The 23,378-nt window shown below is 46.7% G+C and overlaps 14 protein-coding genes across 14 annotated transcripts, besides 2 other annotated features; 4 read left to right on the top strand and 10 right to left on the bottom strand.

The window, feature by feature from the left end:
• Positions 1-104: 104 nt before the first annotated feature.
• Positions 105-875, top strand: CSI1 (Csi1p; the record flags this gene model as incomplete). Its single annotated transcript, XM_037285032.1, has 1 exon — positions 105-875. One exon carries the CDS (start codon positions 105-107, stop codon positions 873-875), a length of 771 nt encoding a protein of 256 aa, XP_037140928.1.
• Positions 872-2,014, bottom strand: PEX12 (ubiquitin-protein ligase peroxin 12; the record flags this gene model as incomplete). Its single annotated transcript, XM_037285031.1, has 1 exon — positions 872-2,014. One exon carries the CDS (start codon positions 2,012-2,014, stop codon positions 872-874), a length of 1,143 nt encoding a protein of 380 aa, XP_037140927.1.
• Positions 2,015-2,661: 647 nt separating this feature from the next.
• HG536_0G01110 (putative methyltransferase) lies at positions 2,662-4,035 on the bottom strand (the record flags this gene model as incomplete). Its single annotated transcript, XM_037285030.1, has 1 exon — positions 2,662-4,035. The coding sequence occupies one exon, from the start codon at positions 4,033-4,035 to the stop codon at positions 2,662-2,664; it is 1,374 nt and encodes a 457-aa protein (XP_037140926.1).
• A 556-nt stretch (positions 4,036-4,591) lies between these two features.
• FBA1 (fructose-bisphosphate aldolase FBA1) lies at positions 4,592-5,674 on the top strand (the record flags this gene model as incomplete). Its single annotated transcript, XM_037285029.1, has 1 exon — positions 4,592-5,674. The coding sequence occupies one exon, from the start codon at positions 4,592-4,594 to the stop codon at positions 5,672-5,674; it is 1,083 nt and encodes a 360-aa protein (XP_037140925.1).
• Positions 5,675-5,986: 312 nt separating this feature from the next.
• Positions 5,987-7,355: a sequence feature (WHO10 pseudogene).
• Positions 7,356-7,835: 480 nt separating this feature from the next.
• Positions 7,836-9,288: a sequence feature (WHO14 pseudogene).
• A 58-nt stretch (positions 9,289-9,346) lies between these two features.
• MPE1 (cleavage polyadenylation factor subunit MPE1) lies at positions 9,347-10,624 on the bottom strand (the record flags this gene model as incomplete). Its single annotated transcript, XM_037285028.1, has 1 exon — positions 9,347-10,624. One exon carries the CDS (start codon positions 10,622-10,624, stop codon positions 9,347-9,349), a length of 1,278 nt encoding a protein of 425 aa, XP_037140924.1.
• Positions 10,625-10,771: 147 nt separating this feature from the next.
• On the top strand, positions 10,772-11,134 carry TOA2 (transcription initiation factor IIA subunit gamma; the record flags this gene model as incomplete). Its single annotated transcript, XM_037285027.1, has 1 exon — positions 10,772-11,134. One exon carries the CDS (start codon positions 10,772-10,774, stop codon positions 11,132-11,134), a length of 363 nt encoding a protein of 120 aa, XP_037140923.1.
• Positions 11,135-11,363: 229 nt separating this feature from the next.
• On the top strand, positions 11,364-12,467 carry TAP42 (Tap42p; the record flags this gene model as incomplete). Its single annotated transcript, XM_037285026.1, has 1 exon — positions 11,364-12,467. The coding sequence occupies one exon, from the start codon at positions 11,364-11,366 to the stop codon at positions 12,465-12,467; it is 1,104 nt and encodes a 367-aa protein (XP_037140922.1).
• Positions 12,468-12,494: 27 nt separating this feature from the next.
• NUP120 (Nup120p) lies at positions 12,495-15,590 on the bottom strand (the record flags this gene model as incomplete). Its single annotated transcript, XM_037285025.1, has 1 exon — positions 12,495-15,590. The coding sequence occupies one exon, from the start codon at positions 15,588-15,590 to the stop codon at positions 12,495-12,497; it is 3,096 nt and encodes a 1,031-aa protein (XP_037140921.1).
• A 200-nt stretch (positions 15,591-15,790) lies between these two features.
• Positions 15,791-17,455, bottom strand: FAR8 (Far8p; the record flags this gene model as incomplete). Its single annotated transcript, XM_037285024.1, has 1 exon — positions 15,791-17,455. The coding sequence occupies one exon, from the start codon at positions 17,453-17,455 to the stop codon at positions 15,791-15,793; it is 1,665 nt and encodes a 554-aa protein (XP_037140920.1).
• A 267-nt stretch (positions 17,456-17,722) lies between these two features.
• TMA19 (Tma19p) lies at positions 17,723-18,226 on the bottom strand (the record flags this gene model as incomplete). Its single annotated transcript, XM_037285023.1, has 1 exon — positions 17,723-18,226. The coding sequence occupies one exon, from the start codon at positions 18,224-18,226 to the stop codon at positions 17,723-17,725; it is 504 nt and encodes a 167-aa protein (XP_037140919.1).
• Positions 18,227-18,446: 220 nt separating this feature from the next.
• Positions 18,447-19,268, bottom strand: OAR1 (3-oxoacyl-[acyl-carrier-protein] reductase (NADPH); the record flags this gene model as incomplete). Its single annotated transcript, XM_037285022.1, has 1 exon — positions 18,447-19,268. One exon carries the CDS (start codon positions 19,266-19,268, stop codon positions 18,447-18,449), a length of 822 nt encoding a protein of 273 aa, XP_037140918.1.
• A 182-nt stretch (positions 19,269-19,450) lies between these two features.
• DEF1 (DNA damage-responsive RNA polymerase-degradation factor DEF1) lies at positions 19,451-21,472 on the bottom strand (the record flags this gene model as incomplete). Its single annotated transcript, XM_037285021.1, has 1 exon — positions 19,451-21,472. The coding sequence occupies one exon, from the start codon at positions 21,470-21,472 to the stop codon at positions 19,451-19,453; it is 2,022 nt and encodes a 673-aa protein (XP_037140917.1).
• A 483-nt stretch (positions 21,473-21,955) lies between these two features.
• MDM35 (Mdm35p) lies at positions 21,956-22,216 on the bottom strand (the record flags this gene model as incomplete). Its single annotated transcript, XM_037285020.1, has 1 exon — positions 21,956-22,216. The coding sequence occupies one exon, from the start codon at positions 22,214-22,216 to the stop codon at positions 21,956-21,958; it is 261 nt and encodes an 86-aa protein (XP_037140916.1).
• Positions 22,217-22,337: 121 nt separating this feature from the next.
• ASK1 (Ask1p) lies at positions 22,338-23,099 on the bottom strand (the record flags this gene model as incomplete). Its single annotated transcript, XM_037285019.1, has 1 exon — positions 22,338-23,099. One exon carries the CDS (start codon positions 23,097-23,099, stop codon positions 22,338-22,340), a length of 762 nt encoding a protein of 253 aa, XP_037140915.1.
• Positions 23,100-23,378: the final 279 nt, after the last annotated feature.

Here is a 23,378-nt window from a genome sequence, read left to right as displayed (position 1 = left end):
GTTTGTATAAATTAACGTATCATCACTTGTATATAAACAAAGGTAAGGCAATTCGATACGGTCCAACGACGAAAACTCCCATTCTCCCTCAAATTGAGTAAACAATGGTTGATATTCCCACTGTGGTGTTAGATCGGCTGGCATTTATAGAGGCTAACTATCAGTATGAGCTTATCGCTCTGAGTGGCAGACCGCCACAATGCCTATTGCTTTTAGGTCATGAGTCGCCCGACAAGAACTGCCTTCTAAGCAGATGCGTAAACATTCCCCTGTCTTTGAAACCAGTCGCTGCTTCGTGTACAAGCTTCGAATACGACATTAATCAAGTGAACAGGCGCATCGAACTAACTGAGTGCACTAATCCGGGCCTGAAACCCCTAGGTATCATGGTGCTGAATGAAACCCTATATGATTATTCGCCAACGTTGCAACGATTGATGACGCAGGTAGATGGTTTAAGATACCTTTTTACATATGATCCCCTCCAAGAATCTTCCCTCAGTTGTCACTCCGTGGAATTGGATTCTCATCGATTGACTTTGAATAGAGTTCATCACGAGCTGAGAGACTCAAGCAGCAATATGGATCTCGGTTTCCGGGAGGCTGCGCAAGATGAGGCAGCAAGTGAACAAGAGTTCACGATTAAACTTGCGGGCAAAATAAACCGCATTATTCAGTATCTCCGGCATTCTAATGATATCGATCCCAAGGTCTTGAGAAGCGTTTCGTTACTGGTGTCCCAACTGAGGAGACACCCGACTGACGACATTGAAGAGGAAATAATGAATAAAGAAAGCGAAATTTCTGCTTTCAGAACGGCTTGTGAGCAGTGGGAAATTGGAACATGTTTCCTGAGAAACAAACCAGTTGATTAAGTGACCAAAAGTTTCCTTACACCACTAATAACCTGCCATTTCCCCAATTCTGCATTGTACTTACAGCCCAAGAGCCTCTTTTTGGTTACAGGGCATCTTCCCTCATTTTTTGGCAAGTATGCTATAGCACATGGATAGCAGGCAGCATATCCTGTCTCCAGAACGCCGGGGTTCTGAATTTGGTTATGACATATGGGACAAATTCCGGTAGATTTGTACGCCTGATCGCTGCTGTTATTGGCCCGAGGGATGAACTTATCGACATCGTTCAACTTCCTTTGCAACTTCGCCGTCAAATCCTGCGTCGTCCACCATTGATAAACCCGTAGCATGAAGATAAACGCCGGGAAGAGCTGCGATCCTGAGTACGAGAGAATTTGGTTCATTTTCCTCAAAACAATGTAACACTTATGCCAAAGACTGTAAAGATTTTGCCTAGGTAGCCTGTTGCTGTAGGGCGGGTTTGACTTTGTCGTAATGGAAGATTCCAGCGGTAAAGTCATTCTGGTGTACTCAATTTGAAAGAGATACTCGAGAAATGTTATCGAACCAATCCGCCCGCCCAGGAAGAATAGTTTGACAAATAGATTCAGCACATAAAAAAGCTTCTTAATTAACGGGTATAGCTTCTTTACGACAACACTTTGATTTCCATTACTCGAGAAAGCAGACCGTGCAACGTACTTGGCATGTAAATCGTCCAGTTTTTGTCTGATGTAAGGCAGGAGGACTTTCTCGAATAGCACCACAGCTTTCTGTTTACCACTTAATGTGAGGCCGTTGGGCCAATACCTAACCGAAGAATTGGCCTGTGCTTGCACCAGCACTTTGTTAGATGCATTGAACCGCTGTAACCCATAGAACTTATCCACAAAAGTGGAATTATAACGGTTGATATGATAGCATTCAATTGCACCTTTTAAGAGCAGATCAAACCACTCGTGGAAATAATTGTTTATTTGTAACGATAGCTTCGATGGGTGGCGGGAGATCCAGTAGTTGACGATTAAATATCTGACTGAAGTTGGGAGCAATGCATCAATCTCTTGAGATGATATGATCTCGAAGATTGTAGGATACAGAGAGGATACAGAAGATGTATCATTATGACCACTTGGAAGATTCGAATAGAAGCTCATGACCCCTGACTCTCTATTCTTCTCAATTTGTCTGGGGTTAAGATTTAATTAAGTGATACCGAGATTGACTAAAAGTTAAAGGGCCTGACGATAGTTGCATACTTACAGACAAAGGTTGCGGCAGGACAGATATTTCGAACATTGAGGGAACCAATTTTACTCAGATGGACTACTAACTGCTTTGTTGCTTTGAAGAAGCACGATCAACTTGTCGAACGAGCATGAAAATACTTGCCAACGAAGCTCCTGGGCCAAGGCTGTTGGTCGTTGTTTCAGTCCCATGTGTATCTGTTGTTTTGTAGAATTTTGCTACCTCTCATTTAACAGTCGTAGTCATTGAAAGCGGTGTAGCAAGCCTCAAGTGTGCCGTCAGATCAAGCCGAAAGCGCATAAGATCTCTGAAGTCTTGTTTTCTCATATTGGATAAGATTTACATTTTATGAATATTCTTCCCAGGGATACTGCATTCCAAGCATTTCGCACTGCTCCGGGTGTACTCGGATTGATCTTAGACGTGCTGGCACTACTGCCATGCTGGGTGGATCAAAATTACATAATTTAGCTTAATTCTGTCTTTTAGGCTCAGCAAATATCAGTACCGAACTGCGACTTCCACCTGGAAATCGAGATTTTCTACTCTAGCCCTCTCAATTACCTGAGGCAAAACAGATGACGGCCCATTTGCCACTGCTAGACCACCAGGAGCCGCGGCCCGGATGGTCCTTTTCCCACAATTTCGAAAGCTCTTCGTCCACACCTTCAGGAAGCGCGACTTGAACATCAGCCTTGCAGGTCCTTAAGCTCAACGAAGTGATCCCGCTGTGAGCCAATGGCCCAATAGCTTCCAACCATGGCGTAGTACGAGCCCATTTCCGGTCACCAGTCAGCTTCCTGTAGTTCAGATCTCCCTTAAAGATGACCAAGGTAGACTCAACAAAATCTCTATAAATTTCAGCTCCATGGTATTTCGTTTCCGTGGGATCAATATTCCAGTAATCCAGATGAGTCGTCCAGAACATATCTTCACGAATCTCGACTCTGCCTTGCGAAACGTAATCAGTTATCGTATCTGCAAAGAAGTCCAACGCTTCCTTTGAGCTTGCATCGGTCACCGCGAAAAAGTCTCTATCCTTCAGATCTTTCAAAAGGATATCAAAATCTTCCAGCACGACATCGCTGACCATGTAAGGAATATCCTTGGCGTGGAACACACACTTTGTGACCAGCTTGCTTTTCAGCAAAAATGCGGCCAGCATCAGATCAGCATACAACTCAAACCCAGAGTTATCCAGCACAAAGTCCACTCTCTTGCTATCGCCGCTGGCGTGCCTGATCGCTTCCCACGCCCTCTCGGTGTCATTGACCAGGATCTTGGCCTCGGATTCCTGCCTAACCTTGGCACCCTGTATCGACTTTATATCTTCAATCGTCGCATCTGTCAACAGCGACAGATCAGTGGCATTTCCCCACAGCGAGATGTCGATGAACTCCTTGAAGAGCAGCTTAAGCGCCTCCTCATCCTCGCCGATTGCCTCCAACTGCTCGCAAAGACTTCTGTACCTCAGGGCCAACTCCACCACTCCGTGCAACGACGAGCGGAACGTCGACTGCTTCACCCTGTCAAAAATGTCAAACCCCCTCCACAGCGACTGCTGCGCAAATAGAACGTTCATTCTCCTGTACAGATAGATCTCGGCAAACAGCCATTCCGCATCGAACCAACTGACTTCCCCAACGCGAGACAACTCCTCGTTAAACGACAATGGAACATTCGCAACCTCCATCTCTTCTTGACTGAATCTTTCCAACTTCCCGTCTGCCAAGATATCTTCCCTCAACTGTCTCAACTGATCCTGTATCTTTCTTCCCTGCTCCAAACGCTCTCTGTCTCCTTCGATACTCTCCAGCGTCGCTCCCAGGTCATCCACCGCGTTCTGCACAATAATAGGCCACCGATCATGCGCCGTGTGCTCTCCAAAAGTTCCCTTATCACTCGTCAAAAATCTGCCCGGTACACCCATTTTACCTGCTCGACGATCTTCCAAACCTTAACCTTATTGACGCTATACGCTCAGATCCCCGCCATTAAATATTCGTCATCATACCAGCGAGGGGCATTCCTTAACTCCACGCGCTTTGAATTTAAAGTCCGGGGCAAGCACTCGCCTGGAATCTTATTACCCGTTCCGTCACTTCCGTGCCCCTCCACGCGTAACCGAAATCTCGCGCCTCAGCTTCCACTAATTGAACAAAAAATCGCGACGCCGGTCAACTTCCACTAATTTTTTTCATATCCGGTGACGGCCTATCCAAGTGTGACGTTTCCTCGTCAACCATCACAAACCGTCAACGACTCGCGCACTTCAACAGCTCGTGGAAGTGGCATGAGAATGCCCATCTCATGGCTTGATGCCTCGTCGTCCTTTTTTGCATGCTTTCTCTCTCGTAGCAAGTCTCCAGCTACATATATAAATCAACGTAATGTCTTAGATACTGTATATTGCTTGTTTCACCTAATCTTGCTAAACTCGTCAGGAATACTTTAACAAGTTTCTTTATCAAATCAATCTAGCAGAAATGGGTGTTGAGCAAGTTCTAAAGAGAAAGACTGGTGTTATCGTCGGTGACGACGTGCGTGCTCTTTTCGACTACGCAAGAGCTAACAAGTTCGCTATCCCAGCCATCAACGTCACTTCTTCTTCCACTGTCGTTGCTGCCTTGGAAGCTGCTCGTGACAACAAGTCCCCAATCATCCTACAAACCTCCAACGGTGGTGCTGCCTACTTTGCTGGTAAGGGTGTCTCTAACGAGGGCCAAAACGCCTCCATCAAGGGTGCCGTCGCCGCTGCTCACTACATCAGAGCCGTCGCTCCAGCCTACGGCATCCCAGTCGTGCTACACTCCGACCACTGTGCCAAGAAGCTATTGCCATGGTACGACGGCATGCTAGAGGCTGACGAGGCATACTTCAAGCAACACGGCGAACCTCTTTTCTCCTCCCACATGTTGGATCTTTCCGAAGAAACCGACGACGAAAACATCGCCACCTGTGTCAAGTACTTCAAGAGAATGGCCGCCATGGGCCAATGGCTAGAAATGGAAATCGGTATCACCGGTGGTGAGGAAGACGGTGTCAACAACGAGGACGTCTCTCCAGACTCCTTGTACACCCAGCCTGCACAAGTGTACGCCGTCTACGAAGCCCTAAGCCCAATCTCTCCAAACTTCTCTATCGCCGCCAGTTTCGGTAACACCCACGGTGTGTACAAGCCAGGTAACGTGAAGTTGAGACCAGAGATCTTGGCAGACCACCAAAAGTACACTGCTGAGAAGGCCGGTACCAAAGAAGCCAAGCCATTGTACTTGGTCTTCCACGGTGGTTCCGGTTCTTCCGTCGAGGAATTCAGAACTGGTATCGACAACGGTGTCGTCAAGGTCAACGTCGACACCGACTGTCAATACGCTTACCTAGAGGGTATCAGAGACTACGTGTTGAACAAGAAGGACTACATCTCCTCAATGATCGGCAATCCCTCGGGACCAGACGCTCCAAACAAGAAGTACTTTGACCCAAGAGTCTGGGTCAGAGAGGGTGAAAAGACCATGTCCAAGAGAATCGCTATTGCTTTGGAAGACTTCAGAACTATCAACACTTTGTAAGTGAGTTTTATTATGACTAAGTAAGTTTACTTTTATTGAAATATTTTACTGAATGATTGACGTTTAAGCAAAGGTGTTTTGAGCATGAATCTTCATTCACTTAACCAGTTTAGCCTTGAGTTTGCCCAACTTTAGATTTTTTGGATGTCAAAAAACTTCACCAGATCCGGGTAGCCCGTCATGGTCGGCATTTGAAACCATTTTGAGGCTCAAGCTCTGCACCAATCAAAACAACGTACCACTACATTTGCACCATTCCTGTGTTGTATAAAAGAGCGACTGATTTCGTCTCATTCGACCAGTCATGGTTAAATGAAGCAATGCAGACCAATGAACGGTGATGGATCCTGCAAGTGTGCGTAGTGGTTGGTTTTTTGTCGAATTGTGACCAAATCATGGTAACCTCTTAACGTGGCTCGACTTTTGACTTCCATCAGATGTAAGTACTTCATCGCCACGTTCATTGGTGGTTTGGTACCAGGTAAAAAGGTTTTCCTAGCCAACTGGAAGACCGTGCCAATTAAAAACATCAAAGTTGGCGATGAAGTTCTTACATCTCATGGAGGTGCGGCAAAAGTCGAGGCTGTGTTGAGAGGTGAGCATGATTTGGTCACAGTTCGACAAAAGACCAACCACTACGCACACTTGCAAGGTCCCTCGGTGGGGAAACCTTGGGGCATAATCGAAATGACATGCTCCAGGAGACAACAACTCATTTTGAGGACGAAACAGAAGATCCAGATAGCCAAGAAAGGGCGTGGAGGTTTCAGGCAGGTTAACGTGTCTCAGCTGGCAGATCATCAAACAACGGATGGTCGAATTATCAAGATCATCAAGGAAAATGCAGACGATTCCCTCTGGCAACCGAGGCGTCGGAGATTATGGACCACGTAAAGCCAATGGTGTTGCGGAGCGAGGGAAGATGCTTCAACTGGCAATGTGAGGCAGATGATTTGCAGCACGTTAACAAGAACGTCGACTACTTCTAGGATGATTTTACAACCTATCTCGATAGAGATACCTGTCTTGGGGTCATGGTAGGAACACGGATGTATTCGTGTGCCCTCCTATTAGAGACGGTATAAACTTCATAGGTCGTTCTCTTGGTTTGGCTGTCTCCACCAATTTCCGTGGCGCTAACTTTAATGAGTGCAGTGGATTAAACGAGAGTGATTTGTGGATTTTCCACTTATATGGTGGGACAAATCGTGAGACACTCAGGTCGATACTGAACAGATGCTCTTGTGAAAGGAAGCGAAACCCGAAATTCCGGTACTCCAGGACAGAGACTTTGACGAATTTGATTCCGATTACCAATCGGAGGAAAATGAAAATAATCCTGAGGACAATGACGTTTTATCAGGTATAATGGAGAGCTTTGAAGGTGATCCGGAAGATCAGCAAGATGGCACATTCAATTTTGGCAAGTTCAGATTTAAAAATTATCCCAGGTTTTAAAGGTACTGTCATAGGACTGGTACTGTCGGGTACCTCTAACCGGACTTTTGTCACGGATGAACAGATTGTATGCGGAACTGCCGAATTGATTACGGAGAGGTTTGAATCAAGAACGGATTTCAAAAGGAGTTGCCTATCATGCCATACAAAAACGACATCACGGTCAATCAAGGTTCCCTGGATGGGGAATGTTGTAAGTGAGTTTTTTATACTTAATCAATAGCTCAAGTAAACTATCGATTAAGTGATAAGTGATTGAAAAGTGCAAGTTTAAAGCTTGTCAGTTGAGCATGTTCGGGTAAAGAGTCATCGCTCTCTTAGCTTTGTCTTGGCAACGATCCAAATTCAATCCTGGTGTTGGGCAATAATAAAACGATGAAACCCAAACGCCTTGGCGAGCACACTCATAGGTCGCTTCCGCATCAGATGTTGCAAAACGGTCGAGGCTTATTTGGCTCCCTCGGTTCTCCCATCAAAGTGAGAGATAGTCGGATGTTTCATCATTATCGATAACTTAGAATAACAGAAATAGTGACAGGGCAAAATGGCCTGACAATCTCCCCCTCACGATCTTATGGCATTGCTTGATCAGGAATATGGAAACAAAGGGATACCCATTGAGAGATTGGTACATAAAGCCTGATGAACTTGATCAAGAAAGAGCAAGAGCCTGCCAGCACGTATTCGCGCAATTGGTTATGCCATGAACGGCGAACGGCCTGCAGGCCCCGATTATGCACCATTTGGAGGGCTGGGTGAGAATTGCCGTGTCTCCCTGGCCGATGGAACTCTAACTAATGTCTGTGAATTGGTGGAAGGAGATCTGCTACTGTCTGCTGACGGAAAGCCTTCAGAAGTGAAAGATGTCAAAAGGTATACCACAAAATGCGTGAAACTGGTTCAAACGTCCATGCATTCCACGGCTCCTGCGCAGAAACCGTTTGGATTAATGGAAACCATCTTGTCGGAGGATCAGGAAGTCCTGCTCAAAACCAAGCAACGGGTCAAAACGATATCGAAAAGCAACAAAAGGATCATAGAGATTTCAGAATTGCGAGAGAAACTGGTAAAGGATGTGGGAATACTGTCCTTGGTGCAGACCAGCTCTCGCGCGTTTCCCGATGGAACTAACATCAAGACGTTGAAGGATTACAGCAAGAGGGGAACAATCACATCTACCGATAGTCACATTGTGTGGAGTTGCCTACTGCACATTTGGGTAGAGAGCTGAGAAACTCCACTAAGCTCATTCTGAGTCCTATCTCACTTCAAGTTCAAGTCCTGGGACCCTGGCTAGACAGTTTTTTTGGATGTGAGGTGGAAATGGAGAAGGTGAGGGCTATATCATGGTTGCTTGGATTCTGGATCGGGGACGGTCACAAGCGAGGAGCTACCTTCTCGTTGCACTCCGAAGACCATGATGTCAATGGAAAGCTTGGTCGTTGTGCGGAACTGCTGGATATGAAACTGACAATCAAGAAGAGACAAGGTGACGATAGTGGCTTCAAGACTGAGGGTGTTCCGCATACTCTTGATGGCAACTGGAATAAAAATAGTCGACTAACTACTTGCCTCAGAGACCTCAAGTTCTATGAGAATGGTCAAAGGAACGATACTAAAAGCACTTCACTTTTCATGAGACTGGAGTCCAGAATGGTTCGCGAAATATTTATGGCGGGATTAATTGATTCAGACGGGTGTGTCTACAATGATCACGGAACCGTAAAGATCAAAATCCCCACTGCCTTTGCTGCCATCAGGGATGGAATTATGTTCATCGGGCGATCTCTTGAACTGTCGGTGAGCGTGGGTTTTGAGTCTGGTAGACAGCGAGAATTGCTTTATCAACACGATACGTGGATATTCCATCTTTTTCCAAGTTCTAATAGATCTGTTTTTTGGTCAATTTGGGCGAATGCTCATGCAAAAGCAAGAGAACCTCTGCCAAACTCGGTCAATGCAGGATTACTCTGGCTCTAGAAACTGAAACTGACAGTGCTGATTCAAACATGATGCCAAAAGCCTTTGAGTTCTCGAGCTGTGGAGAGGACAATGTTATCGCCGTGCACTTGAAAGATCCCTGGGAACTTTCATCACAGAACAGTTATTTGTATGTTATATTGCAAGAAGCATCGAGATATTGGCTACACAGTTGATACAGAATCGCTCTTGAACTTCGACATCTTCCTCTACTCAAAGTTGTTAAGCTTTACATTATTCCTTGTCTTGATTCTTGGGAATGTTCATGAACGGTATGGGCGGTGGAAACATGGCAAAAGGTGGCATGCCGAATGGCATTGGCGGTAATGGGACATTTCCCGGCTTGATTGGTGAATTAGCATCAATTTTTGCTTTCTTAGAACTATCAATGATACCATTAGCTTCCATTTGTCTCTTGTTATCAATTTCAGTGTCCAGTTTGGCTTCTTTCAAGAACTCTTTCACCTGCTTATCCTTTTCTTCATCTTCCACTAATTGATCCAGGAGTATATCGGGAGTATGACATTCGGGACAAACGAAATCGGATTCCAAGAGAGCGTCCTCTAATGCGACTTTCGAAAACACCTTGTTACAGCATTTAGTTGTCCTTACGGGGTCTTTCAGCAAGCCACCCGTTATGGGACACGTCAGTTCCTTGGGTAAATCCTTGAAATAGCCCTTCTGCCACTTGGCATCTGCCTTATTTATCAGCCTATTTTGCTGCTTTCTCTGATAATCTTCCCAAGATTGTTCGTCTGCAACTTGAACAACAAATTTACCTTCATCAGTAACCATAATTTTCCTCTGAGCCATCTCTTCCGCCGTTATGTTGTCGGAATCAATCTCGACACTCTTCAAGAATTTTTTCGGTATACCGGTGGTCCTTCTGATTCTCTTGCCTTCAAAATTCGGATCATTATTCGTCGGGCAGTTCTTAATCCAATGGTCCCTTGCACCGCATCTGTAGCACATGTAACCGGGAGGCGGAGGACCCTCATTCTCGCCAAATTGCGAATTATTCTGTGTTCTGTGGAACACCGGAGTCGCAGACGACATCTCCCGTTGAGTCTGTTCCCACTGGTTTTCTTGATTAGCGAACATATTCGCTATACGTTCTTCCTCGGTGACACCACTCACGGCAGCAGGCTCACTCGAGACCGCTCCGCTGGCAGGCTGCTTCTTCTGGAATACCCGAGGCTTACCAGTGACATAACGTGTAGCATTTCCAACCGCTCCAGTATTTCGATGCATGCCGTGCGCTGAAAACTGCTTGATAGCTGGCGATCTTCTCACTAGAACACTGCTGGACCTTGGTATCACATGCGAATCGTCCTCGTACTCCTCGTTGGTATCTGGATTGTATATCCTGATCTGGAAGTCTGTTCCATCGCCCAGTTTATTCTCCTGTATGATCTCTCTTTTCAGGTCAAACACCGTCAAACCGGTACCATCAAACATGATCCTCCCAGTGTCCTTTTGAGATCTGAATCTGTAGAATATCGTACTGCTCATCTTGACGATCGGCTTGTCTTGATGTGGTGATAACTCTAGGGCATCGCTACTTAGTCTTTCTTAAAGGCCTTAATTTTTTAAGCTAACTGACTACTATGAGTAAGAGAGACTCTTTAAGACAGGAAAGGGCCAGAGAAGAAGCTTGATATGGCCGTTCCAGGGTACTATGAACTGTATCGTCGTAGCACGGTAGGCAATAGTTTGGTGGATGCGCTTGATACGCTCATCAGCGATGGGAGAATCGAAGCTTCGCTGGCGATGCGTGTGCTGGAAACGTTCGATAAAGTAGTGGCCGAGACGTTGAGGGATAGTACTCAATCCAAGCTGACTGTCAAGGGGAATCTGGATACCTACGGGTTTTGCGACGATGTGTGGACTTTCATAGTGAAAAATTGTCAAGTTACGGTGGAAGGTGTTGCTGGTGGGAATCGTGGCAACGATGAGTCGCAGACGACAGTGTCTGTCGATAAATTGAGGATAGTGGCATGTAATTCGAAGAAGAGCGAATAGTTTGGGCGACAGGAATCGACATCGGGCAACGGGAAGGGTGGACATCGAATGTAGTTGTTTTATAGCGTAGCACTACGACAAATTAAGTGTACAGGCCGCAATTGACGGCTTACTTGTAAAGCTAGTAGATGAGCTTGATTTTTCACTTGATCACTTGGAGCAGTGAAAGGACTAATAGCACCTTGAAAGCTCTGAAAAGAACAATACAACGCTGAGCAGCCGGAAGAGGATGTCGTTAAGCCAGGAATATGACTCTATATTGGAAATCTACCTAGGAAAAGTGGAACATACTTCCTTGAGGCAGGACTCTTCCGAGTACCAGGCCCTACTGGCCTCGCTAATCGAAAGACTGCTGCGTCTCAAGACAACGATACACACGACACTAGCTCTGTTCAGTGCAAACGAATCAATCGAGGATATTCCGACAAGCTCAATAAAGTTTCTTGGCATAGACTACTACCTCGCTCAGATGTGCTCCAGGAAACAGACGACAAGTGCCCAGATAAGCGATCCTTTGCAGAGAAATAAGATGAAGCTTAAGTTTCTGGATAAATCCGTGCAGTTATTCATGCAATTTATCCATAGCCTGCAGGATGTTGAGATCTTAGACCAATTTCTAGTGAAGAAGATCGAATCTTTCGAAAATAGCTACAGGCCTACTTTGCAAGAATTCAGCGCTCAGCCAGCCCACAAAGACGACCTCTCTGGTGCCCAACTCAAGAGGCAACAAAAGATTGAGAGCTATCGTCAAGCAAAGCAAACCGCTGAGCTTTTAGATAGCCTTGAGGACAAATATAAGCAGAAAGACGAAACGCAGGATGACGATAAGGACGAGCTACTGCGTGAGCTGAGCTTGCAGAGATTAAAGCATCTATCGTACTCAGCCATAAATGCAGTCGAGCAGATTTTATATGAAATCGAGCTCCTAACGAATTTCACCAAGATTTCACCACCGCCAGCGGAACCAAGCCAGCAGAAAGGCCAAAAACAGGAACAGAACGGGTTTACTGACAAGCTAGAGACACTCAATCGACCTCTGTTGTCCAAAGAGGGCAAAGTTTTAAGAAATTTCACATTGGTTGACAAGAGGACAGAACTGCAAAGCAAAGTACGTGGATATGGACAGTATGGCCCAACAATGTCAGTTGAGGAGTTTTTAGCAAAAGAGTGGGAGGAAGGAAGGGTCCTCCAGGGCGGGGAGCCGGAGCCAAAAGATGATGGGAATGAAGACAGTGAGAAATGGCAAGATGAGCAAACTTATAAAGCGCGCTACTGGGACGAATTCAAGGAAGCAAATCCAAAAGGCAGTGGGAATACAATCAATAGAGGATGATCGGGCACGCAGTAAGGTGCTGCCGTCTTATAAATTTGCTATTTCGTACTTAAGTTCTTGCAAAGTGACAATCTTCCCGCCGTCCAACAGCCATTTGTCACTGTCGTCATCAAATGTTGACAAAACATTAATCACGATCAAGTAACACTTCTTCTTCGTCTCCAAATCACTCGCAATAGAGGCCATGTAGTGGTAAATCACTTCTGCTGCAGACCTATCGTGCTGATTCAATATGCGGAAACTGTACAGTCTTTTATAGCTCTGCCAATCATTGTCTTCTAGTTGCGAGACCAATATCCGATCAATAATTCGGAAATCAGACTCAGGCAAGTACAGTCCTTTTGCTGCATGCGAGCACAAATTTAGTAAAGTAGCAAAGAAAGTTCGACTCTGACTTGCATTCTGCAGCATCGATCTATAATAGCTGGTCCGGATCTCCTCTGAAAGAGTATCATGACTACACCGCAGAACATCCAGCGCCTCTGAAAACAGCATAAAGTGGACCAGGAGATCTAGATATACTTTCAACTGTTTACACTTGAAATCCTTCGTTTCCTCTATCTTTACGCTTTTCATCGTGTGCTCGATTGATTTTTTTATGCATTTGTACCCAAACTCTGGGCTGTTATGACTGACAAACAGCAGTGCTAGCTCATACTCAAACTTAGTGTGACCGTGAGGCGTCCCTAATGTGCGTATAAGAGGAGACCAGATACTCGCTGAGTTTTCATCCTTCAATTCCTCCAAGCATTCCGGTAAGGATGTCACTAAGGACTGTGTATAGTCATGAAGATGGAAGTACTCATACGCTTGCTCATAATTGTTACAAGCAAACATCATCATAGCCAACATAAACTCTTGAACTTGGTTATGACGAACGTGATATGGCCATCCAACAATCTGAAGGAAAAGTTTGGTCGTGAAACCCCTATCATTGTTTTCCGACTGTTGAATCACGTAAAACTCGAAGAATTTCATAAAATAACGATTGGTGGCATTTGGTAAGTGGATGCTTGCATCTTCCCAAATACTGGATAGCGCATGGCTCAAGTAGCTATTCCATTCGGAGTAGGAGTGCAACTGAACGCCTGACCTGAATTTCGTAGTCTGGGAAAAAAGCTCCGTTCCAAGGAGTGACCTATCAATTTGATACAATCTGAGAGTTAACGACTGTTTATAATGCAAGTTCAATAAAGCGTTTAACTCTTTAGAAAAGATGTCGTAATCGAAATCCAACAGCACGAAAGTCAACAAAATCTCCAGAACAAAATGTTTCTGAATCGTAACTGATTGGTACAAGCTTTCCATGATCATGACGGCGCTTATATCATCAACCGCAAGAGCGTCAATGAAACTGCTTGTGTGATCAGCATAACCTCCTAACAGATTCTCTATTAGATCATTTAAAAGAGGAACAATGTCGAAAGTGCTCAGCTCATCGAATAATAGTTTCAAATTGGAAACTTCAAAATTGGACTTTAGGCAAGAATTGAAAATTCTTGTGAACTTTTCCTTCATTGTGAGGCTTGTATCCACTTCCCCACTGACAATACCAGTAAGTTCACGCGAAAGGGATTCAACAACCTGTGGAGACAGTGTGGCGGAAAAGCCATGCAAGGTTTTCAAGTAGCGCGACTGCTCATTATCGCTTGGCTCCTCATAAATATTGTAGTAAACATTTTCTAAAGCTGAATTGACCTTGTAAACAGAGTGATTGTGGCTTTGCAAGCAGTTCACCATTATGATCTCATCTTTGAGCACCGTCAATGAAGAGACTTCATCAGCTTTATTCTTCAGGTCTCGCAAGAGTGTCTCGAGATTGGCTAGGTAATCCATCGTCTCCTCCTCGTCGGCCAGTTTGATTATGTTGTTTTCGCTTAGAATTTTTTGTGCCCGTTCATATAATTGAGGCGAATAGCGTGATTTCAGGTTGAAGAGACCTCTTTCAGCATCGCCATTAACGCTCAGATCCTGCTCGGCTTCAATGTCACTTATTGACTTATTGCTTCCATCTATCCATTCGTACAACTCCATGTTCTCATCTTTTATATTCAGAATCTGAACCTTGCTACTCAGTCCACTTTTCCATAAAACGACCAAATTAAGGTACGCAGTATCGACATCCAATTCCAACGGCTTCAACAAATCCATATCGACCAGCGTCCATATCGACAATGATGATAAATTGGACGATATTTCATTCCTCCTCGAAAAAACTGGTTTGCCACCGGCGGTGAATTCAAGTTGGCCTAGGACAAACACACCATTACCGAACGGTAAATAAACCACAAGCCAATTGTTCAAAAGCGACAGGTAGTTACCAGGGCACTCATGGACACCAGTGGAATAGGTTTCCGAATGGCTACTCGGGAACAAATTATCGTCAGATATTAATCGTAAGCTTTCTAGATCCCAAATTTTCAAATGGCAGCTTTGAGTCAAGACCAACAGATACTGGTCAGCGAACAACAGACAACTAATCACTTTCTCGCTTCTGTCGCGGCCCTTGCGAGAGAACATCTGGACAAGGCTTTCGATGTATGAGTTATCATTGAACAAAATAGGTTCAAGTTCGAAGTTCTTCGCCCTTCTCAAACCTAGCAAACCTCCATCGCTGAGAAAGATCACGGAAAAGTCCCTTGATATTGTATAAAGAAAGTGGGGCACTCTAATGGTGAAATCATACGGATTGAGAGCTTTCAGCCAGTCTTGACTTAAATGACTTGCGTTTGAAAAAATGAAATCGAGTGGTAATTCCATGACCAGGTAAACGCCGTCCTTTAAAATTATGCTAATTGTGAGCCTCTCGTCGAATTCGGCTATATTCAGAGTGTGCTGCATGTTCATTGACGGGCAAGGCAAGTAAATATTTATCGTCTTGCCCGATGATGTGCCCAAGGTGTAGATACTCACGACGGAAAAATCATTTGATAGGTGATATGCAATGTATTCATTGTTCGACAGTTCGATAGTCTTTGAATAGTGGCTATTATGCAGGTCATTAGGTCTATTTTGCTTGTCTATTCCGTTCTCATCGCTTAAATACAGATTGATCACATTCTCAGGAACCGTTTCTTTGTTATACTGGAGCAGATCGGCATCAATCTTGGACAGCAAAAGCATTGTGATCACTCGAAGAGAAATATAAATGACACAACTGATAGAGCCTATGCTTGATTATCTCATTGAGGGACCGGTGTATAAAGTTAACGACTTTTCTAAGTAACAACATGGAAAAGATCACCGTCATGAACGACACAATTTTTCACATAAAAGACATAGCTAAACTTCATATTCATTAGTAGGCTATCTGCTCTCATTTATCAGCTGTCCAGCAGATCAGGGTTCCTTTGTACTTTGATTGTTCCGTCGTCAAAACCAAATACTATCAAAGTCGCGGAGTTGACGGAGGTACAATCAAGATGAGTGACCTTCTTGCCGTTCGTCGCCTCCTCATGCTCTTCGACTGGGACTCTTAAGATGGAAGTGAAATCATTCAGCCTTCTAACTTCGACGGTCCCATCCTCATATCCAAACAGCATGCTGTTTCTTACTGTTTTGAATACTATGTTAGTTGGCTGCGTTTTTAACGTCTCATTGAGGATGACCTTCCTTTTGTCGAAGGAATAGACAAGTATGCGGTTACCAAGCGCTATTAGAAGCTTGGAACTTTTCTTATTGAGGATCAATGATGGCCGAATCTTGTCAGTTGTAAGCAGTTGTTTGCTGATCTCAACTCTCTGTAGAACCTTGCCCTGGTAATTGTAGATTACTAGTTCGTATGGGTCGCTGTAGAGAACTATGAGCGATTTTTCAGTCATCCCAAACCTAGCAGATATTACTTCTCTTTCACCATCTATGGTATAACTTCTTCCCATGGAAAGCCCATCGGCGGGCGAAGTGGCGGATGCTGATACTTCCAGCAGCTGAATGGTCCTGGTGGAGACAAAGAGAAACCGGTTGTTGATAAAATCATGCTCGGCCGCATTTGCGATGTTAAAATCTAACTCCTTGAAGACTTCTTTGCTATCCAACGGTGATGTGCTTCTCGTGGCGTACAGCTTGACACCTTCATGGTCAAACACCAAGAACCGCCTAGCATCGAGCCAATAGAAGTCTAAAAAGCTGGACGAAACGACGTCAAACGTCTTGTCGGGCCTCTCGCCTATCTGAAGTTGCGAATCGATCTTCCAGAGCTCAATGCGGCCGTTTTCGGAATAGGAGATTATCTGATTATCAAGGGCCTTCAACTGACGAATCGCCGCCGATTCGCTCTTACCGTTGCCGTTGCTCTGGAATAAACTTGATATCTTTGCAGGCTCCTTGAAGTGACCAATTTCGTCCTTTGTGGCGTCCATTGGCGCGACGTTCGTGGAGGAAAAGAGTGAGGAAGATCGACGGCGCCTTGTGTCATGCGATTCGCTTCCCTCTGTGTCAGATCCAAGCACTACCGTCGCCGCATCGGAGTTTGCGTCTCGAGAATTCAAATCTCCAGCATAAACGGCTTGTGGCTGAATCCCTGCCGGATGCAAATTGGCCTGTAATAGGTGGCTCATCGATGCCTCTTCTTTTTTCATGCTATGCAGGTCCTGGTTTAAATTGAGCTTTTGTATTTCATGCAATGAATCTCTTTCCTCGTTCAGGGAGCCAATTCTCGAAGGAATTTCAGGGCTCTTAAATAGGTAGATGATCTCTTTGACGCTCTCCTGCACTGCCATTTTGGATTTGAGTAATTCAGAAAGGTCATTCCCACTCACATCCTTTGTATCTGCCTCTTTTGCGGTTCCTGACGTTTGCATATTAAGTTTCATCAATTTATAGCGAAGATCCTTGTTTTCCCCCTCCAATTGAGCAATCCTGGCTTTCATTTCGGCCCTTTCCAGCTCCCAAGTGATTCTATCACGTTCATTTTTGGTAAACTCGGTCTGCAAATAATGCATTACACCCGGCAAGGTGTAATGTGGATGCAATCTTGATTGGTTATTCATACTACAGGCTCCTCCAACGCCCGATGTGACACACGCCCACTGATGAGTTCATCAACCAGTAAACTGTTCAAGCTACAGATAGTCTTTGATCTTTAAAACAAGGCCCTGCCATCACGTGAAGCAGATGAATAGTAACAAGTATATTATAATCTGGGTCTAGAGGACCTCGAGAGTGTACGTAACTTTAAATCCTAATACTTTGATCAGCAGCCAGTCTCAACATCGTATCCAGAGGAGTGGCGTGAAAGAAGCGGAGATGAAGGCCGTCTAGATCTTTTCCTCAACAACACCATGCTTCCAGATAGCAACGAATGGAGTGACACCGTCCTCACGGTAGTTCAACATGATGACCATGGCATCTGGGTCCATGGATTCACCAGTGTAGAATTCCCAGTCCTTGAAAGAACCGATGACCTTCTTAACGTAAGCTTGGGCGCCCTTCTCGAAAGTTGGAACGGCATCTGGGTTGGATTCCTGCAATTTGCCCTTGACAGCCTTCATGTAGCCCTTGATGTAGGTCAGGAAGGACTTCTTGTCGAAGCCGGTTGGTTGCAAACGGAAGGAGTGGACAACGTTGTTGACAACTTCGGTGTTGTCATCGACATCCTCGTCACCACCCTCAGCAGATGGGTTGGCACCAATGTCGATGTTGTCACCACCGACCTTGACCATAGTACAGTCAGCTTCGTAGATAACACCATCGACCTCTTTCAAGTCATAGGCATCGGACAACAATTCGTCGTTGGAGAAAATATCCTTGTAAATAAGCATGGCGATATGATGGTCTAGGGAATGCTTGCAATTGGGCAAAGGAAACGACCGCAATTCGCCAACAACAATATCTGGTAAAAGTGATGAGTTCACTCTTCTTTATAAAGACGGACAACCACGAGGAAGATGGGAAAATTTTTTTTTCATCGTTTATCGTCTCGGACGGCATGGGAGGAATTGTTCGTACAAGGCGACACATAGTTCAGATATCACGTGACTTTCAAGCTCTGGTATAGAGATCCCATATAATGGAGGCTATCTTCTCCGTAGAGGTGCTTTCAGGACCCATTGAGTGCCGTAGTTGCTCCTGGATACTGATATCGAGCATCTTGATCATATCGCTTTGGGGAACTAGCCCGGGATTAACTGTTTCAACCGCGATATCCAGTCCGGAAATCTCTTCGGACAGAACTCTGGAATAATGGTTCAATGCAGCCTTGGAAGCAGCGTAGAGAGAAGTACCAGCTACTACCGGGGAGCTCTCGGTTCCCAGGATGGATCCTATGTTGATGATACTTGGATTTCTCCGCACGAACTTGCGATCTCGCACCATATGTTTGATGGCCATGTTGCAGAGACTAACGCAACTCATCAGATTGACGTTGAGGATTCTGGCCATGGTAGTTGGATCAGTCCTCACGCTTAGCGATGCTTGTGTTATACCGGCGCAATTGACCAGTAGGGCCAAGTAGTATTTGTTCTCAGGCGAGGACCAGCTGCGTAGCATGTCGAATAGGCCAAACTCCGATGCCACGTAGTTCGACTCAATAAGCGGCGCTTTTGGCATCTGGTAGTCAATGCCGTAATGCTTCTTGATCTGAGTCCATTTGGGCCAATCGCTGAAGTCGATCGCTAGCGATCTATGTCTTTGAGCGTCATGAAGAACGTGAAGATGGTCCCCCAGTTTAATATTAGATATACTCTTCCTTGAGGAAGCCAATGCAACACAGCTTACTCCTTCACTGGAGAGTTTCTTCACTATCGCTTTGCCAATGCCTCTGGAGGCTCCTGTCACCACTGCCACAGGGAATAGTTTAGCCATCTGAAAGCCTTTTCGTGGGGTGCTATACAACGTCAGTAAATTAGTTACATTTCTACTATTTGAACTACACACGTATATGCAATGGAACCCATCCCGCGCACAAGGAACAAGGGACAGAACTATGAAATGATGAGATGCTCAAAATATGTACATCTGTATCTCGTAAACGCTTCCGAAGTTGCTCAGTAGAAGCCTCTGGAAGCTTGAGATGTGTAGTCGTAGCCGGTATACCCATATGGCAAGCCTTGTTGAGCGGCAGCGGCGGCAGCAGCAGCAGCAGCGGCTTGCTGTTGTTGCTGAAATTGATAGTACTGCTGAAATTGTACCTGTTGAGGATTTAATGGTTGCTGCCCATTTTGGGTAGTTTGAGAAGCTTGTCCATTTTGCGATTGGTGTTGTGATGCTTGTGCTTGTTGCTGAATGTCCTCGCCTTGTTGGGATGGTGATTGAGCAGGGCTTTGCTGAACATGTTGTTTATCCTGGGTCTGTTGTCCACCTGGGTAGTAGCTGTAACCCCCCTTTGGGACTTGGTAAGGGTATTGGCCAGCCATGCCGTACTGTGGTTGGGCATATGGGAAGGATTGCTGGTAGAAATGTGCATAATATGGCATGAAGGAATGACCGTATTGTGGCTGTTGCTGTTGTGGCTGGGTGTGAGATGCAGCTGGCGAAGCAGTGGCAGTTCCAGCGCTGGCCATATCTGGACTACCGACGGCCACCTGTCCATAGGCCTGAGGAATGCTATATTGGCTGGAAACGCCAGCATCGCTCATTCCGCTTTGAGCTGCGTTTTGAGCTGGCTGCTGACTATACTGCTGTTGTTGACCATAGTAGTTTTGCGAGTCAAACATGGCAGGATAAGAGTAGCCTGGGAATTGGTTCTGGTACATATAATATTGTTGTTGAGCAGCGGTGGCATTGCTTTGTTGTTGACTTGCTGGTTGGGATTGTTGTGCTTGCTGTTGAGGAATTTGTTGAGTAGTTTGCTGAACAGTTGGCTTCTGAGCATACTGTTGATGCTGTTGTTGTTGTTGTTGCTGTTGCTGTTGCTGTTGTTGTTGCTGTGCCAAATATTGTTGTTGTTGCTGCTCGTAGTAGACATTCTCTTGTTCTTTGGAGCGCAATCCAGTCGATTCTTCAGCTTCTTGCTTTTCAGCAGTTTCCACCTGTGCGGACATTTCCGGAACAGTAGCAGCAGGAATTTGGGTCACGGATTCCTCCTGTGGCTCTACAACCTGTTGCTCTTTCTCTTTCGACTCTTCCCTCTGTGCCTCTAGAGCATGTTCCTCTTCCTCCGTTTCCCTTGTAACATCTTGTTCGGCTACCTCGGCGGGCTCTTCTTGAGGAACTTCCTGCTCACTTGGTTGCTCAACTTTTTGATCCTCGCTACCTTGCACATTGACCTCCATACTCTCGTCCTTTGCGGGCGATTCGCCGTCTGCGATCAGTTCCACCTCTCTTTTCAAGTCCTTGATGTCGCTCAAAGGAGATGGCTTCTTTTGCACAACCTTTGGCTTTGGGGCCGCTACGGCTGCCCATGACATTTTCTTTGGCTTCTGTGTGACGGGTGCGGTGCTTTTCTTGGCTGCGGGAACTGCCTCCACCGACTCTGGTTCCTCCTGTTTCGACTCCTCCTCCTTCTTCTTGGGCTCGACTTCTTCCAGCACCTGTTTCTTGAGGTCTGACGATGCTACACTAGCCCACGAACCGGTCTGATTGGTACCGGATTTGCCACGGGCCGCAGCAGCAGTGGCGGCGGCCACTGCCGGAGGCGCCTTAGCGGCCTCCGAGCTCTCGCCGTGCTTGCCATGCTGCTGTCTTCTACTCCTCGCGCTACCACTACTGCCGGACTGTCTGCCGCCGGCACCAGGACCTGCCCTTGTATGGTGATGATGATGATGGTTATGGTGATGCGACGAAGAGCTGTCCTGCTCCAGCACCGCCTGGTGCTGCTGTTGCTGCTCCTGTTTCCTATCCTGCCTCTCCTTCTTAGTGGGCTTCTTTACCTCGTCCCACTTCGTGGCCGCGCCAGAAGTGATCTTGTCAATTATGGTCTCTAGATCATCATACTCATGTACCAAGTCAATCAAATCGTCGTTGGTCCAATCCGGAAACAGCTCCGTCAGCGTCTCCAACTTGAATTTCACCTCGGGATCGAGTTTCTTATTATGGCTATTATTCGACTTCCTAGACTGTGATGACATCTGTATGTGTATGCGTATGTGTGAATGTGCGGTGCAAATATGGAATAAACTGTACAAGTAGCCTTCTGCTACAACCTATCTGTCTTTTCAAGCGTGTGCTTTGGTTGTTCTCAAACTGTGTTCTCTCTGCCCAGTGTCAACAATCAAAGAAAGGGGCGGTACCGATGGGAGGCAAAAAAGACAAAGACAGAAAAACCTGCGTAAAGATACCACTTTCTCCAGCTGAACCCACAAGAAAGCAGAACCAATAGTTTCCAATCACTGGACTCTAAAGAACCGTCTATAACCGTATCAACAGCTACACAAACACTCCAATTGGCTCGTATTAGCCTGTTCCCTCCACCCCAATCGCTGCGAAAAAATTTTCATCCTTTTTCGCCCAGAGGGCCGAACGCGATCGCTCTGCACGACACTCACTTCGCACGACAACCTTCGGCGGCTAAACTGTCTCTTAAAACTCGCGCTATATACCGTGTGCAGTATCTACTGGTCCTGCTGTTCGATGGCCCCGCCGTTCTCGAAGGGCGCCTCCTTGCGGGCCTCGTCAAGCGCCGGCTTGATTCCCTGCTTCACGAGATTCGCGTCCACACACGTCGTGTACGCGTACCACTGCTTCGAACACTCGTTCTCGATCGACTTCCCCTTGAGAAACTTCTCGCTGTACCACTCGTTGAAACAGTCATCGTACTGCTTCTTCAGCTCGGTGCATTCCGGTGCAAAACTGGCAGACATTGCGTTCCCCATACCACGCACACCCGCTCGGCTGTCCTTGCAGTTGCTGTCGGTGGCGAATTGCGACGCCGGTGCGCTTTTTCTCCTGCTGCGCGCGCGCGCGACGCCGGGTAACGGCTCTCGGCCGCCCCGGCTACGCGCCGGTCGAGAAGTGGATCACCGTCCCGGGCTTGGGCACCTGCTTCGTGCTCTCGTCCGGCTGCTGCCGGTCCGTGCTCTGCTGCTTCACGGGCGAGCTGTCGAGCATGCCCCGGTAGCCGCCGGTGGTCGAGGAGTCCGGGCGCAGCGCGGCGGCCGCGCCCCGCTGCGCGATCGCCACGGGCGACGGCACCATGCTGGAGCTCGAGCCGAACTCCTGCTGCAGCAGCAGCGACACCTTGCGCTTGCGGCGCTGGCGCTGCAGCGTGCTGCCCTCGGCGTCGTCGTCGCTCGAGTCGGCGGCTGCCGCCACGTCTGCCGTGTGGAACGCGTCCTCATCGTCAGAGAGGGCCGCCGCCGGCGGCCCCCGTTGCTCTGCCTCCCTGCCAGCGAGCGGGAACAGCGTATCGCTGGGCGGCGGCGAGGCGGCGCTGTCGCCGCCCGCCGCCTGCAGGCTCAGCTCGACGTTCCCCGTCTGCTGGAACATCGACCCCAGCCAGCTGGCGTGGTCCATGATCTCCTCGCACACTGCCCCGTACTGGGTAACGCGCGGGATGATCTGTTTCGTGATCCGATTGAAACAGTAGCTGAGGTTGGAGTCGATCTTCTGCAAGTTCAGGGTGATCTCCTGGTCCAGCTTCTCCAACGTCTCCTCAGCCATCGTCGTCGCCGTCTCTTGTCCTGTCTTTCTGCCCGTGGCGTGCGCAGCTGGCCATCTCGACTTTTGACCGCGCGCCGCGATATCGCTCTTTGTCATAACGGTCCGCGGAACCACGGGGCGTCCTGGCGTACAGCCATCTGGCTGGCAGGAATGGGAGCGTCCAGCCGGTAACTACGCCAGCGTCTTAACTACTAAGCCTTGGCAATGCTTAGAAATGAATTTTGGCGCTTGGCGAGCGCTTTTGATGGCTTTAAAGCGGGCTTCCTAGCTGGAGCGGCTAGTGGAAAAAAGCTGGCAAAGCAATCTGCAAAAAAATCGCTACGTAATGAAAATATCGCAGGTATATAGGAAGTCGAGTGCTCGAATGTAGCTGTC

Source organism: Torulaspora globosa, chromosome 7, assembly GCF_014133895.1.
Source record: "Torulaspora globosa chromosome 7, complete sequence".
NCBI lineage: Eukaryota > Fungi > Ascomycota > Saccharomycetes > Saccharomycetales > Saccharomycetaceae > Torulaspora > Torulaspora globosa.
Note: the sequence above shows the minus strand (reverse complement) of the source record. Positions and strands in the feature narration are given on the sequence as shown.